At 40.6% G+C, this 17,743-nt stretch overlaps 1 protein-coding gene across 1 annotated transcript in view; it reads right to left on the bottom strand.

The window, feature by feature from the left end:
• ITIH2 (inter-alpha-trypsin inhibitor heavy chain 2) overlaps window positions 1-3,674 on the bottom strand; it is a 33,492-nt gene extending 29,818 nt beyond the window's left edge. Inside the window, exons 1-2 of the mRNA XM_081148434.1 lie at window positions 3,507-3,674; window positions 2,152-2,226 (exon numbers count right to left, since the gene is read on the bottom strand). Coding sequence (XP_081004560.1) covers window positions 2,152-2,226; window positions 3,507-3,590 — 159 coding nt within the window. The 5' untranslated portion in view covers window positions 3,591-3,674. The remainder of the gene's footprint in view (window positions 1-2,151; window positions 2,227-3,506) is intronic.
• Window positions 3,675-17,743: the final 14,069 nt, after the last annotated feature.

Below are 17,743 nucleotides of genomic sequence, written 5' to 3'. Positions count from 1 at the left end.
TCCTCTGAACAAATTTCTCAGCCCCTTTTGGGTTGCATGCCTATCATTTTAAAAAATTTATTTTTATTGTTGAGAGTATTACAGATGTCCCTCTTTTTTCCCCATTGACCCTCTTCACCCCATCTCCCCAACCTTCACCACACTATTGTCTGTGTCCATGGGTTATGCATGTATGCATATAAGTTCTTTGGTTAATCTCTCCCCACCTACACCCACCTTCCCTCTGTGATTCATCAGCCTGTTCCATGCTGCTATGTCTCTGGATCTATTTTGTTCATCAATATATTTCGTTCACCACATTCCACATATAAGTGAGATCATGCAATGTTGTCTTTCTCTGCCTGGCTTATTTTGCTTAGCAGAATACTCTCCAGGTCCATCCATACTGTGCCAAAGGGTACAAGATCCTTCTTTTCTACAGCTGCATAGTATTCCATGGTGTAAATGTCCCACAGCTTTTTTATCCACTCATCTACAAATGGGTACTTGGGCTGTTTGCAGATCTTAGCTGTTGTAAATTGTGCTGCTATGAGCATAGGGGTGCGTAACTCCTTTCTGATTGGTGTTTCAAGTTTCTTAGTATATATTCCTTGAAGTGGGATCACTGGGTCAAATGACAGTTCCACATTTAATTTTTTGAGAAAACTCCATACTGTTCTCCACAGTGGCTGTACCAGTCTGCATCCCCACCAGCAGTGTACTAGGGTTCCCCCTTCTCTGCATCCTCACCAGCTTATATAATGTTAAAACAAATGTTTTTAAATGAAAATATTCAACTAAACTCATGCCAAGTAGCATATATCACCTTTATCCTATTTGTCTCATTGATTTTTTATTCAGTAAGTTGGTTATTTGGGTGCTCCTTTCTATCACGGGGCTCTGGACATGCCATCCCCACTGTCTGCAATACTCCACCTTCCAGGTCACCTCTGTCCTCTACCTCAATGTCACTAACTCCTACTCATCCTTCAGATCTCAGCTCAGGCAGAATTTTCTCAGTGAAGTTCTCTCTGACTACCTCTCACCCCTAGACTAGGTAAGCTTCCTTTATGAAGCGTTTCATAGCAGTCATAGTCCTCTTCAAAGCAAGACAGGGGGAATACATGTCTGGCTCCTCCATTAGACGAAGCTACACGGAAGCAGGAATTTAAACATATTTCCTCGTTGGTGGAGCTAAGCACAGTGACTGGCATGTGGAAAATTCTGTACTCTAACCGTTCTACTAGGGAATTAAGCACAGGAAAGATTGTCCTGTGGGCATGGAATGCTGAATGGCGTTAGAGTGAGGGATGAACATTTAATGTCTGATGGATTTAAAAATAATGAGCCAGGTGTTGGATATAAACTTAGTTTGCCTGATTTGGGGTGAACTGAGGTTTTAAGGGGTGTTACCTGACATAATGAGGTCAACAGTTGCTTGCTTTTAGACTTTCTGAGTGCAGTTCTCAATGACTACATTTTCTCTCTTGTGAGTATATGAAGATGCTGGCATGACTGCTTGCCTGTTGGGTTTTAATATTATTGGTCTACAAAAACCTTGACTTCTGGAAAGTCAAGAATTCATACCCATACAATACAAATCATCGGTCAGCTTAGGGTTGCTTCCACAAATACCTCCTTTCTCAGCATGAAAGCTCTGTGGGGGCGAAGCCAAACCCTTTCTGGCCTCCTGGAGAACTCACCCCCATGAATGAGAGGATTTTGTCTATGCTGCTGCTGGTGGCCTCCAGGGCGCAGCCCTCGGTGTGGTCAGGCTTTCTGAGCTACACCCCAAGGGGGCAGTGACTGGAGGAAAGAGAATGGGTGGCTGCAGTGGGGCGTGTCTGCCACCACTGGGGTAGGAAGTACCCTCCCAAGAGGAAATTCTTCCTTATCAGGCAGTAAAATTTGAAGAAAGCACATAGCTGTATACCCTTCAGGGGACTAAGGTGATCACTATGGTTTGGGCTTATGGACAGCTGCATGGAGGCCTCACTTGACTTCACCTTGACAATGCTTCCACCTGCATGTAAAACCTTTGGGCTCTTCTCTGCTAGAAAAAACAAGCCCTTGAGAAAATCTAGCAAAAAGTATCTAATCTGTCTCCTACCTCTTCAACCATGGTATCGCTCTTACATATTTTCCCCTTTTGGAACTTTAGGGTTACTGTACCTGATACCTCCTGTTCTCGGGCACAAATTGAAATTTGCCTGGGGCCAGTTCCACAAGATCTTCATATTCTGCAAACTTAAAAAAGAATTTAGGATGTTTATTTCTATTAATAAAAAAGATCGAGAGCAAAATAGGCAGCTGGTGACAGGCACAAAAGTTTTAATTATATTATTTTATCTTATTTCCCATACATTTGGGAAGTCTCACATTTTACACAATTATTTCTTTCTTTAATATATTTATGTTTGCTAGTTATTAAGTGGAAGAAATTAATTTTTGACTTTGCCAGAAGATGATGGGACATAAGGTAGGGATAAAAGTAATCCAATGATCAGATGGGTGTCTGGGGGAAGTACTGGCTAGATCTTTGGGCCATCAACAGCGTCTGCCTGAATAAATGTGAATCATTATCCATTGGATTAAAAATGTTGATATAAAAGAAATACCGGTAAGAAGTGACTGAAAAAGTACAAATGAATTTGGATGTCTCGGCTTCAATTCTGGTGGTTCCCAATACACTCTGGTGGTTTTGAAAGTGTTGGGAAATATGGTAATTTCTAAGCAGACAGTGATTTTTTTTCCCTGCAAATAAGCTATCCTGGTTTTTGGCATTTTTTTTTTTTTTTTAAGGTAATCCACTATGCAAGTATTACAAGCTGCTGCATCTTGTAGGATATTCCCATAATACGTGTTGCTTTTCTGGCATCAAAATAACTCTTGCATGACTTTCAAAATGACTCAGTCCCAGACTTTCCTCATGTAGGGATAGCCAAAGCACCAAAGTGGAGACCTGGAGTCTTGGAATAATTTCTGCACTCTGACAGCCCACTTGCCATCTTCCCCTTTAACAAGAAGATGTAATGTGCCCTTATCACAGAAATCATTGTCCACTTAGGTCTGACAAACTATAGTGCTTTGATGATGACTTTTCTTACACTCAGTATAAGAGTGGTAATGACATGTCACCATCATTAGTCATCACCATCATCAATCATCATAATAGCTAATAGTTAGGTGCTTCCTAGTGTTTGCCCTGGGCTAAGTAATTTACATATGTCATTTAGTTCTCAAACACCCTTTGAGTTAGATCAGTTATTATTCCCATATCTTAGACAACAAGTGAGCAGCTGTACTCCATAAATGCTACATGGGGCCAGCACATTGAGCCTGACTTCTCATTAGAAACCGTTAATGCTTTAAGGGGTAAATACACAGTCCAGTAGTTGTAACAGTGAACACTTCTACTCAGGTGAGTTTATCTTAAGTTTCCTTTCCACCCAGAATACAGTCCTTGAATAGCAACAGCAACAGGCTAGTTCCTGAGCAACTGTATAAAGGCTTCTGGAAGTACTTACTTCTGGAAGTCCATTCGAGGGGATTTCGAAGCCTTGTGCCTCGGAAAGAAAGAACCAGATGAGAAAGCTGGTGAGCCATTTCATTTTGCTGGACAGCTCTGCTGGGGCCTCCAGTGCAGGGTCGGGGAGAATTCCACTCCCCACTGCACCAAGTCCAAAGGAACGGCAGAGTACAGTTGTTTTTCAAAAGTAGGGGGGACAAAAGGAAGAAAGCTCTCAAACTTTGTTCAAAAGTGGGACAAATATTTGTTCTGGAGTTCAAACTCGAGCTGTGGGGGTGGGTTGGACACCCAGAGGTTATTCAAACAGGAGAGCCCGAGGCAGTCACGGGGCTGTGAGAACAAGTCAGGCCGGAGGGCGATGGCGGGCTGGCTGCCTCTGCTCTGCCGCTTTCCTCCTTTGCTGACTTCTGCTCCTCCTAAAATCAGAGAGGCCTCAGGATAAGTGCCATCCTCTCTGAAGGACCAAGTGAGAAACTATAGTGACAAACAGAGTCGGAGAGGAAAAAGCTAAGGGAAATTTCTGGAAACAAAAATCCTTTGATTTCAATGAAAACAGGAGGAATTTAGCAAAAGTGGGAGACGAAACCGAATGCTTTTCTGAGTACAGCATTCCTTGCCCGTGTTTTTCCCTCTCTTTGGTAACTGAGCACCTATGACACGCAAAGAACTGGGCGAGCAGCTGTGCGGGACACAAAGGCGGGCTCTTCAGTGAGGGCGCTTCAGGAAAGTGTGATTAAGAGAAAGGTGCCGGTTCCTGCTGCCTCGTCAGCCTTCGCCCAGGCCGGCCCAGCATCAGGGACGCCCAGCCTGGAAGCGGAGTGGAAGCAGGGTGCATAATTCCTTCTTGTTCACAGTCTGGATATAACAATAAAGTCAGCTAGGATTTACTGAGCCCCGCCTGGTGTCAGGCACTTTTACTTTCATGATCTTTAATTTTTTTTTTTTTTAATATATCTTTATTGATTTCAGAGAGAGGAAGGGAGAGGGAGAGAGAGAGAGAGAGAGAAACATCAATGATGAGAGAGTCAGTGATCAAGCCCGCAACCCGGGCACGTGCCCTGACCGGGAATCGAACCCCGATCACATGGATCCTAGGTTGACGCTTAACCGCTGAGCCACGCCCGGCCGGGCCATGATCTTTAATTTTTTTAATCTATCAAAGAGCCACGTGAGGTGCGTACTGTATTTATCCTCGCTTACAAGTGAGGAAAATAAGGTTAAATAATTTCTTCCACATCTCACAGCTGGTAAGTGAAGACAAGGACCAAGGTCGGCCTGACCCCGCAGCCTTTGCTCTTCAGGGTTACACCCAAGGGAAACAGCCTGCCACCCATGATTGGAATTCAATGTCCCAGGTGTGAACTGAGACTAGAATTTACCTGTGCTCCCCAACCTGGGTGACAAGTCTATCTGATGAACCCTTTTTTTGAGTCTCTACTCCAGACATCTGTCTGATCAAGGGCCATGTTGTGGAGCCCAGTTTGGTCACTGGGGAACCTGAGCTCTCAGGATGTTTCTGGCAGTTTCCTTCCCTCCAATGAAAGCCAAGGCTTCCTGCCCGACATTCCCTGATCTAGCATCGGTCATGGACCTGCTGCGGGGAACCTCCACTCTCTAAGGAAACTTGCACCCACAGGGAAGCAGGAAGGGGCCATGGCCTCTGAAACATGGGGATACAGGGCCATTCCCCCCAGATCCCTGTCTGACTAGACCCCGCAGGTTCCCCTGCACCTCAGGGTCACTGTGAGGATTACGTAGATCACAGGACGAATCAATAGGTCAGTTGTCTGAGATAGCTTTCTGATTTGGTTGGGGGGAAATGGTTTAAAGTTTATTTCAAAAACAATTCCAGATAAAAAGAGAAAGTAAAAAGCAATGCCAAAAAAGAGAAACTTATGGATTAAAATATGCAGGATAGTATTTTTAAAAACTATAATTTTATTGAATATATCCAAACACATGCCAAAAAGAATTTGAAACATAAAATAGATTAAATTTATCTGTAAGATTAGGAAGGGTTACTGATTTTTCAAAAAGGTCAACCACAAACAGTGGTACCTCGGTTTTCGAACATTTCAGAACTTGAATGATCTCCTGGAACGGATTACATTAGAAAACTCAAGTACCACTATACTGTCTCTAAGAATTACACTTTATCTACATGACACAAAAATGGACTAAAAGTCAAGATTGCATTAAAATCTATTCTATTTATGATATTTCAAATACCTAAAAACAGAGATTACAAAGATGGTGTCAGTTTAAATATATGTCATAACAAACAATTTTAAAAAGTCAGAAGAGATTAATAAATCTGAGATTAGAAGTCAACTATTTGGGGAAATATAATAATAATAGATTAAAATAGATTTTTAAATTAGGAAAAAGATAGGTATGCCCAATTCCATAAAAACAGAATATACAATAATAAATTAAAAATGAAAATGAGATATATAATGATTAACATGAAAATATTTTTATAATAAATGCATATATTAATAATATTAGAGATATTGACCCATATGTCAAATTTATAAGAAATCTTACATGAAATGCAAAATATTTTATTTTATTTTTAAAAATATAACTTTATTGATCTCAGAGAGAGGAAGGAAGAGAAGGAGAGAGAAATAAAAACATCAATGATGAGAGAGTCATTGATCAGCTGCCTCCTGCATGCCCCCCACTAGGGATCAAGCCCACAAACCAGGCATGTGCCCTGACTGGGAATCAAACGTCGATCTCCAGTTGAGCATAGGTCATGCTCAATTGACCCAGGGCTTGGAAAGGCTCTCAATGAGCCTCAGGCTGTAGTTATAAAGTTTCTTAAGGAGCTTCAGGCTGTAGAAACTCCACTGGGTGGGGCCAGAGGTGCATCAATGGATAAGAGAAAGCTTGAATAATAAGCTTGTGTTTCTCTGACTGGCTTATTTTGCTTAGTAATACTCTCAAGGTCCCATCAAGCTGTTTCAAAGGGTAGGGGATCCTTTGTTTTTACAACTGCATAGCATTCCATTGTGTAAATGTCTGAGAAGATGCTTGATATGATTTCCATCTTCTTGGACTTGTTTTGTTTTGTGTCCTAATGTGGTCTATCTTTGAGAATGTCTCATGGGCACTTGAGGAGAATTCCTATTCTGCAGCTTTGGAGTGGAATGTTCTGTAAATGTCAATAAAATCCATCTGATCTAGTGTATCATTTAGAGTCACTGTTTCCTTGTTGGTTTTTTATCTGGGAGATCTATCCAGTAAACTCAGTGGGGTATTCAAGTCCCTTACTACAGCTGTATTACTGTTGATCTCTCCTTTAAAGTCCTCCAGAAGTTTTTTGTTTTTTCCCCATCCTGTGTGAGTCTTTTGTTCTGAGGTGAGTCTCTTGTAGATGGCATATATTTGGGTCTTCTTTTCTTATCCATTCAGCTACCCCATGTCTTTTGATTGGGACATTTAATTCATTTATATTTAAGGTTATTATTGATAGGTACTTATCTATTGCCTTTTTACATCTTTATGCCTATGTTTCTCATTCTCTCTATTTCAACTTTTTATTACTGCAATTCCTTTAACATTTCTCACAATGCTTGTTTGGTGGTGATAAATTCCTTTAGCCTTTTTTTTTTTTTTTTTTTGGTCTGGAAAGTTCTTTATTTCACCATCTATCTTGAATGATAGCCTTGCTGGATAGAGTAGTCTTGGTTTCAGATCTTTGTTTTGTATTACCTTGAATACTTCATGTCATTCCCTTCCGACCTGTAGAGTTTCTGATGAGAAATCAGCTGACAGCCTTATGGGAGCTCCTTTGTAGGTAACAGTTTGCTTTTCTCTTGCTGCCTGTAAGATTCTCTCTTTGTCTTGGATTTTTGGCATTTTAATTATGATGTGTCTGGACATGGGCCTCTTTGGGTTCTTCTTGCTTGGGACTCTCTGTGCCTCCTGATTTTGTTTGACTTTTGCCTTGACCAGGTTAAGGAATTTTTCTGCCATTATTTGTTCAAACAGGTTCCCTAACCCTTGCTTACTTTCTAGATCTTCTGGCACCCCTATGATGTGAATATCATTACTTTTCATGTTGTCCCACAGGTCCCTTAAACTGTCTTCCTGTTTTTTAATTGTTTTTTCTTTTTGGTTCTCTGATTGATTTTTTCTACACTGTCTTCTAACTTGCTGATCTGAAGCTTAGCTTCCCCTAATCTGCTGTTCATTCCTTCTAATGTTTTTTTAATTACATTATTCTTAATTTCCTTCATAGTTTCTATTTATTTTTTCGTGCTGTTGAGCATCTTTATGATCAGTATTCTGAACTCTATATCTGATGGATTGCTTATCTCCATTTCATTTAGCTCTTCTTCTGGATAAGTCTTTTGTTCTTCCATTTGGGGCTTATTTTTTGTCTCCCCATTTTGGCTGCCTGTTTGGATTTGTTTCTATGTATTAGGTAGATCTGCTAGGACTCCCAGTCTTTTGGAGGGTCTCTGGTACAGGCCAATGTCAGACACTGTTTGTGACTGGCCTTGAGTACCCTTTTTGAAGTTTTCCACACTCCACAGCTTCTGGTTTTCTCTGCTGGGGCTGGTTGTGTTTGGACAGGACCAAGATGTGCATCAAGGTCTGCTTTTCCAAGCCCTAGGTTAGAAGCAAGTCAGGCAAAGACTCAAAGCACCCAGAGGTTGTTATTCAGTCTCTTAAGGAGCCTCAGGTTGTAGAAACTCTACAGGGTGGGGCCAGAGATTTTCCAGTAGTGTTGGGCAATTTCTTCCCCCTGCCCCCAGGCAAAAGCTGCTTAGAAGGTAAATGTCTGAGAAAGATGTCTCCTGCCATAAAGGGGAATGACTCAGCTCCAGGTGCCATCCAAGATCTATTCCTCCAGCCAGCCTCCCTGGATTCTCCTCACACAGCTCTAGTTCACTCTACTTCCTCCAGAGCCCAAGGTGAGTGGGAGCACATGAAACTTTGTGTGTTGGCCTTTTAAGGGAGTGTCTGCATTTCCAGCCATCTCCCTGGCACACAGAAACCCAGCTGCTTTTCACAGCCAGATATTATGTGGGCACTTTTCTCAGTTCTGGTGCTCTTGGCTGGGAAGCCCAGCCTGGGGTTTCGATCCCAGAGTCCTTAGTGGGAACATCCCACAGCTGAGATATCTCTCCAGACCTTCAGCTGCTGCCTGTAGGAGCCTAGCCAGCCCTCTCTCGCCTCCCCACTTCCTACCCATCTCTATGGGGTCTCCACTTTAGGTCTTGGTTATGAAGGTGCTCTCCAGCCCATCTTCAGTTGCAGTTGATTATTCAGGGTTTTTTTTCTCTATTTTAGTTGTAATTCCAGTTTGATCCTGCGAGAGTGTCAGTGTAGCTTCCACTCAATCTGCTGTCATCTTGGATCTCTCTCAAGCTTGAAAATTTTTTTTAACTTCATCAAATATGTGATAGCTATGCAACATACAGAAATTGATAATGAGTTTTTTTAAATTTATTTAATGAGACAGGTATTGTTTTCTCCCCTCAAATCTGAAAAAAACAACACACACAAAGCTTATGACCAATTTATTTATTAAAAATAATAAATATGATGCTGGAAAACATTTTGATACTGTGAAAACGTGATTCACTTTTTCGGAAAAGAGGGAGATGTGGGACTTCAGAGGGTGCCAAGTTCAGCGCATTAGACAGGGCATAGCGCTGATGAGTAGGTAAGGAAATACCACCTTTGCCTCTGGCAATGGCCACCACAAATGAAAACAAATAAAAACAAAACTAAGTTTTATCCCCAACATCTGAGAATGGGTTAGCTTAGGAATTTGAGGCTAATATTACAGAAGAATAATTGTCAAAATAAAACTTCAGTAAAAAAATATACTAAAACTTATTTCACTATTTCAATAGCTACTGAGAAACCATTTAATAAAGCCCAAATTTGTTTCAGATTAAAGAAATGAAAATATTAGTTTTAGGAGACAATTTTTTAAACATGACAGGAGATTTTATGTGGGTGTGTGTGAGAGAAAGACTATTCAGAAAAGTCACTTCTCTCTTAAAAAGAGAAACCAAAAAAGATTAATTTTGTAGAGGACATGATTCTTTTCTGGAAAATCTAGAGAATCTAATAAAAAATTACTAGATGTAGTAAATTTGTTTAGCCAAACAGCAAGAAATAAGGCAAACCTGCAAAATAGGTTAAATTTCTCATAACTAGTGATTACATGGAAAATGTCATGAAAGAATTACCTTTTAAAAAACCTGTATCAAAGCACATAGGAAATTAAGTTAAGGATTTATAAGAAATATTTTAAATCCTGGTAAAATAAAAGAAGACATGAATAGATGGAACGTGCTACTGTTAGAAATACTAATAGTTAATACTAGTAGCTGAGTTAGCTAATAAGTGATTCATTAGCTAAATTAATATATATTCATTTCATAAAAGATTGATGTTAATGTCCTCATAGAAGAGTTTATAGAACCTGAAAACTCTTGACGATGAGAAGACAATAAAAGCCCAAAAGAACCTCCATGTATTTAAACAATAAGAATTATGCCTAGTTCTTTAGATTCTAAAATACATTACAAAGCACAAATTTAAAAATGATTTTGATGGGGTGCGACAGCCTGAATATTATGATTTACAGTTTGATTATATAACTAGTTGTGCTTATTTCATGGTATGATATATGATATATTGTTACAAGCGACTCCTTTCCAGACCCTTTGTGTTCCCTTTGAATTCAGCAGACTGGTTTATGGTTGGACACAAACCCACAGGGCGATAAGAACGAAGTTATAAATCTAGAGGCACAAAACAGTCAGAGACACGTGCTGACCAGAAGACTCAGATACCGTTTTGTCCGAGAAACGCCAGATTGGTCAAGAACAATAACTGACTTCTGTGGACCTCCGGGGCTGCACATAGCTGCATTCTGTTCCTGGACTCAGCTTATCCCATTCCCCTTTATAATCCCATCCCTTGCACCATGCTGGATGCTCATATGCTCTCTGTCTTCTTGGTTGGCTGGCTTTGTCAATAAATGCCTTATATGATTCAATTTTGCCTCTGTTGAATTGGACGCAGTGACAAGCAGCCCGAACCCAACTGGGGATTCCTGGTAACAGTTTGAGCTCCGTCGGCTGGCTGGCTCGGTGGTTGAGCGTTGACCTATGATCCAGGAGATCATGGTTTGATTCCTGGCGAAGGCACATGCCAGGACTGCGGGCTCAATCGCCAGCAAGACGGGTGTGCAGGAGGCAGCCGATCAATGACTCTCTCATCATTGATGTTTCTCTCTCTCTCTCTCTCCCTCTCCCTTCCTCTTTCTGAAATCAATAAAAAATATATATATATTAAAAATATAGTTTGAAGCTTAAATATAGACACTAATTAATGCAATAAAACAGTGAGTCCAGAAATACATTTTATATAAAATATATTATACATCTAAAGCAACACAACAATGGGGAATGAATTCAGTTCTAAATAAATGGTACTGGCCCAGCTGGGCGTGGCTCAGTGGTTGAGCGTCCACCTAGGATCCAGGTGATCGGTGTTTGATTCCCAGTCAGGGCACATGCCCGGGTTGCGGGCTGCAGCAGATCAATGACTCTCATCATTGATGTTTCTGTCTGTCTCCCTCTCCTTTCCTCTCTCTGAAATCAATAAAGATATATTTTAAAAAATAAATAAATAAAATGAAGAAAGAAATAAATGGTACTGGGATAATTAGATTGTGATATGAGAGAACTAACTTTAATCCAACCCTTACCTCCTTTGTCTAGGATGGGCCAGGTGAGCTCCAAGCCACATGGGCGCCTCTGCCCAACCCTCACGGAAAAATCCTGTCATAGATTTCCATTCTCTGCTGAGATAATGCTTCTGAGCAACTGAGATCCTATAGCATATTTAAAAAAAAAATTCTTATTCACAACATTGTGGCCCCTTCATCTCTTGATTATAATCTGATATTCAGAATGACCTCAGACCAACCAAACAGAGGGCAGCCTGGGTCAGTCTTCTCTTTCATGCCGATAACCTATCTCCAAATTCCAAGGCCTTGGACAAAATGCCACGTTTGCTCTCCTGATGTTCAGAAGCTCCATGGCTCCCTATCAGGCTAAGTGTGTATTCAGGTCACTGGGTCCTGAACCTGGGGTTCTCCCACCTGGCCTCAGGCCTGGGCAGCTGTCATCTGGTGAATCCAAAGTATCCACTGTTACTTAAACTCTCCTGATTTATAGGATGGAAATCACTACCACAAAAGCTGCAAGAATATTCACTTTCATGTATTAGAAAATCAGTAGGAAATCTAAGTGAAAAAAATGTCACTATATTTCATAACATTTAAGCAAAGTAATAACTCATTTAGTACTCAATGAGGAGTCTAAGGAATATCAATAAACATGAGATTCATGACTCTGAGTACGTCACTGTGGCTTAGTTCACAGTGTGGCAATAGCCATCAGACATTTATAAAATCCAGTTCTAGTCATTGTGAAAGTAGTTTTAAAAGTCCAAAGTCAAAGGTGAACTAATGTACAAATAGCTGTAGCTGACCCTTTACTGCCTGTTCATTAGTTCAGATGAGACATAATATGAAGAAGTCTGTTTTCTACACATATTTGCACTCTGATGGCTTCCTTCTCGTAGTGAAGTTTAGACATCTTGCTTTAGATTTTTAAAGGATTATTTGTTTTATTTTCTCAAGAGGATATTCTATTATTCTGTAACATTTTTCTTCTCTCTTAGGCCCAGGTGTGGATTAACATAATTTGGGGCCAGACATAAAGAAATTTCAAAAGAAAAGTGTTAGAAATTGGATAGATGTACTACAAGCCAAAAATACAAAATTAGAAAGTGTGGGGTTTAAAACAACAAAAGTTTGCCTGATTTCTTGGATATGCTACCTGTTGCCCTCCCTCAGATGCCCAGGCTCAGAGAGGCATGGGAGGGGGGATGGAAAAGTGAGGAGGAGAACATTGCTTTAGTGCTTCTACCTGGAAGTGACACTTATCACTTCCATTCATAGGTCAATGGCCGGAGCAAGGAGCATGGTTATGCTTAATTTCAAGGTGGTGGGCAGGAAATCATAATCTTTTCCTATGCTGGAAAGGACAGGGAATTTGGATTTTGTTATAGAATAATGTCTACCACTGGAGGAAAGCTGGAACTGAGACTGAGAGTTCAGCAGGAAGAGAAGTGGATGTTACCAAGAATTAGCTCCAGAACTTCTGGAAGTATCAGGGAGGCCCTTGAACTTCCTACCAAGCACAATAGCACATTCAAATAACATTTACCTAAATAGCAAAGGTGAGTAGCTGACAAAGGATTACCACAATCACAAATTTTCACTCTCCATCAGACCTTACACCCCCCCTCCCTGAGCAATATTCACTTAGCCAGGAGCCCCTTCAACATATTGTGAAGAAAATAGATCTTTGGATTCAACCGAATAGGAGAGTGGTCTCTTCTAGGAAACGCTGGGGGTGTTTTCAGTAGGAAGCTGCTGAGCAGAATCAGGAAAAAGGGAGCAACCTGGGAGAGTGTGGAAGAAATGATTTTAGAGCCACGGCTATTGGGAGAAAGAGCCCAGTTTTATCCCATATTTCTGTTTTTATTTTGTAGAAGCCTATCCAAAGTGGCATTTGGATGGTATCAATATGAAATTCGCTTAAAATGTTTTTCAAAATGTGTCCCCACTAGATGGCGAAAGGTGCTCACCTATTTTGAGCTGATCTAGAGGATCGGTGCAAAGCAGGGTATGAGGAACGTCAAAGTAAAATATTGATCAGGCAGTTGGGGGGTATGAACTTCTATAATAAGAAGCTTTATTGTAGTGCATTAAATGAATATAACCTAATATCTCTAGAGCTGACCATGTGGGTTTTTTCTCTAAAAATATTTAAATCATCACATGTTAAAACTATTGATTGATTCTGACGTATAACACATAGGGAATTCACAAGAGTGATTCATTATAAGTATTATGGATAAACTGTCATTACAAAACAGGATATGTGAATATTTGTTTACAGTAAACTAATCGGCCAGTCAAGCAACCAATACAACTGAATACTTCCTATATGCAAAGCCTGTTGTCAGGCCGTCTATGGCACATGCAGCCATCTAGGGGAGTGGTAAGGAGCAGAGGCTTTGGAGTTCTGAGTTTGTACCTTAGTTTCTACCACTTAGTAGCTATGACCTTGAAAAGTCACTCAACCTGTTTGGAATTCTTGTTAAGTGGAAAATAAATACCATATGAAGTTGGCCACTCTTCATGGGGTATTCTGTCACATGCAGGTGAACATATCCTGCCTGGTAAAATCAATGTTTTCTTTAAAAAATAGTCTTATCATGGAACATTTTAAAACTTAAATTAAAGAAAAAAACTAGCATGAGTGCCCATGAGGACCACTCTTCTCAAAAAGCACACCTTTTCATTAACTTCTTTTCTCTCAGCACACTTGTACTTGTTACAAACTTATAATTCCAAGTTATTCTAAGTGGCAGTTCTCCATATTAGTGCTATTGGAGTATGGGAAATTATTTTTTAAATGATTTTTAGAAAATTGAGATGAAATAACATAAAATTAACCACTTTAAAGTGAACAATTTGGTGACAGTACACTGACAAAGTGGTACAACCTACACTTCTATTGAGAATGGGGAAGTTTAATAGAATTCAGAGGTAAGTGTTGGGCGCTCCCACGATATCCCGGTTACATGCTTTGTCTTGCATTAGGTTGGGAAGCCCTCCATGGAGGTTAGTGGGTCCCTTTTCTCATGTCCCTTCCTTACTCTTGGTCTTGATAACTTCACCAGGTATGTCCTCCAGGGTACACAGGGAGAGAGAGAAGTGAGAGCCAGAAAAGACGCAGCTGTAACTCAGTGGAGGCTCTGTGGTGGTTAATTTTATGTGTCAGCTTGGCTGGAGCATGGTGTCTAAATATTTAGGCAAACATTGTTCTGTAAGGCTGTTTTGGATGAGATTAACATGTAAATTGGTGGACTTTGAGTAAAGCAGATTGCCCTCCCTAAAGTGGGTGGGTCTTATCCAATCAGTTGACGGCCTAAAGAGAAGACTCACCTCCCCAACAAGTGAGAGGGAATTCTGGATGCAAACTGCAACTCTTCCCTGTGTCTCACCCTGCAGATTTTGGACTCGCCAAGCCTCCACAATCATGTGAGCCAATTTCTTACAATACAACTCTCTTTTTTATATACAACTCCTGTTTCTTTGGAGAACCCTGACTAAGACAGGTGCCCTGGGAATGGGACTGATTTTGTTTCTCTCATGAACAGACTGTCAGGACACATTCTCCAGTGGAGGGATCTCCAACTGCAAATTCCTTGGCAGTGGCCATGACTGTTCTGCAGCTGCTCAGAGCACTTCCCTCAGCTGCTGGCTTCCTACCATCTACTCTCCTCTGTTGGAGTCATGATGAGTGTCTCCCAGCAGTCCTCATGCATGGAAACCAAGTGAGCCCATTGCAGGTTCCTCCACTGGATGTTCCTTTATTCCCAGAATGTACACACGAGCATTGCAGGCAACACTCAGTTCACTCCTCAGATTGCCCTTCCCCCTCACAGGTGGCTTCAGCCAGCCTCATGGGCCGGGGAGACACCAGACTGCACCAGACAACCCTCTCTGAGGGGTCCCTGGCCTCAGTCCTTCCAATTTCAGCCCTTGAGGAGGGCGATGGGTGCAGGGCACAAAACTGACTTGGGGAAACATCTTTTCAAGACCTGCATGGGGAGTGAGGGTGGCACTCATTTTGCAAGGTGGCATGATGTTCTCATTTTGCCTTTGATCTTTGGAAGAGTCCCAGTAGAACAGGGGTGGGGAACGTCCTGCCTGAGGGTGGTGTGCAGCCCACGAAATCATTTGGTCCGGCCCTGCCAAGGCCTCACCAAAGAGAAGCAGTTCCAGCCATCACATTAGGAGTGAGTTAATTAAATGTTTGACCAAATATTGCAGACTAATTTTTAAGCTGATCATTTTGTATGGCCCTCAAATAATGTTATAAATATCCAAATGGCCCTTGGAAGACAACTTTATAAACACAGGTGGCTCCAGAAACTGGAAAAAGCAAGGAAACAATCCCCCCCTAGAGCCTCCAGAAGCAACCCAGTCCTGCCAGCCCATCCTTAGCCTTCAGACCTTGGAGCTGTGAGAGAATACAGGTGTGTTGTTAGAAGCCACCGAATTTCTGGCCATTTGTTACAGCAGCCACAGGAGATTAATACAGATGTTCTTTCAGGGCATCTGACACTGAAAATACATCATGCATGCATAACACAAATATAGAAAAAATATTTCCCTGTTGTGATCACAAAATCATCTTGATATAAAGGGGATCTTATTGGTATTCCTATTTAAAATGTGGTAAAACCACAGCAGTATGAAAATAGTAAAGCTACTCCATTGCAAGTTTCAATTACATATTCAGTGACATTTTTCTATGCTATATTTAATGTTTTAAAAAATTTAGAATAAAGAATAACACAGACCAAGTATTCAATAAAACACAGCAGCCTTATGAGGAAATATAAGCTGTGCCGCCGATTTGAGGTTCAGATATGGATTTATAAATCCCAGCTGCACCATTTTAAAACCTGGAGAGTCACTTCACCATTTTGAAGTCATGTTTTTATCTGTGTGATGGAGATTGCCTGAGGAGAAAATAAGATACGGCACATATATCACTTAGCATAATGTTGGCATAGGGTTGGATTAAGAGAAACAAGTCAGCTGCCTGTCTCTCTTGTGTTTATAAAGTTGTCTTAGCAAGACTCTTGATAGAAGGAGGACACATACTAGTATTTCCCTTTAAATGGTGGTAAAAGCATGGTAATATTTTTTTAAAAAGATACTTCATTGTAAAGTCAAGTTATGTAATCAGTGGCAGAGCTGAGAAATGACCCCGTATAGTAGAATTTCATTGGTCACCAGTTTCTTTATAAGCCAAAGTAGAATGACTTTCTTTATTCCCTACTTTTGATTAGACAACTAACAAATAAAGGTGGTGATTATGGGACAGGGAAGGTAGAAGGTGGCCACACACACACACACACACACACACACACACACACACACACACAGTCACTGGAAAACTTCAGTAATAGCAGGAAAAGAGCCTGCCCTCCTCTCTCTGCCGCTCCTCCACCTAGAGTCCCATTTCCCACAAGGATGTAGGGTATAAGAAACTTTAGTTTTTAATTTTAATTTTATTTTGAAATGACTAGGGAGTGACAAAAAGCTGTAATGTTAATTCATTGGGTCCCATGCACCCTTCATTTGGTTTACCCACTGGTCACATCTGACGTAACTATCACACAATATCAAAACCGGGGACATTGTCATTGTTCCATCACCATAAAGATGTCCCTCGAGCTATATGACCCCTTTATAGTTACACCCAGTCCCTCCTTCCATCAGCCCCTCACCGTATCCCTAAATGCTGGCAAACACTTGCCTCTTCTCTATTTTTATAACTTTTTTCTTTTGAGAATGTGACCTTTGGGGATTGTTTTTTTCACTCAGTGTAATGCCTGGAGTCCATCCAGGTTGCTGCATGTATCACCACTTTCTTCCTGTTTATTACCAAGTAATATTCCATCAGTTGAATGTACCATAGATTGTTTCTTCATTTACCCAGTAAAGAATAGTTGGAGTGTTTTCAATTTTTGTTTTTCATAAATAAAGCAGTTATGAAATATTCATGCACACATTTTTTGTGTGTACGTAAGTTTTTATTTCCCTGGGATCAATGCCCAGGAGCGAGATTCTTGGATTATCTGATAAATGTATGTTTAGTTTTTTAAATTGCCAAATCATTTTCCACAGTGGCTGTATCATTTCACATGTCTACTCTCAATTCTGAGAGGCCTAGTTTTTTGCATTTTTGCCAGCATTTGATATTGACACTGCTTTTTATTTTATTTTATTGGTTCTAATAGGTGTGCAGTGATATTTAGTTGTGTTTTTAAATCTGCATTTTTCTAATAGTTAACAATGTTGACTGTCTTTTCACATCTCTGTTTGCCATCCATATATCCTGCTGGTGAAATGCCTTTTTGTGGCTTTTTCTCATTTTCCAATTGGATTGTTTATTTACACTTCGGTTTAGAGATTTTTTTTTATATATTAAAGGCCATCTCCAAATACTATTGGGAGTCAGAGACTTTAATGTACAAATTTTGGGGGGACGTAAACATTCAGTACATAACACAGGTGATGACCAAGGACCAGTGGCT

Source organism: Miniopterus schreibersii, assembly GCF_964146895.1.
Source record: "Miniopterus schreibersii genome assembly, chromosome: 1".
Taxonomy (NCBI): Eukaryota; Metazoa; Chordata; class Mammalia; order Chiroptera; family Miniopteridae; genus Miniopterus; species Miniopterus schreibersii.
Note: the sequence above shows the minus strand (reverse complement) of the source record. Positions and strands in the feature narration are given on the sequence as shown.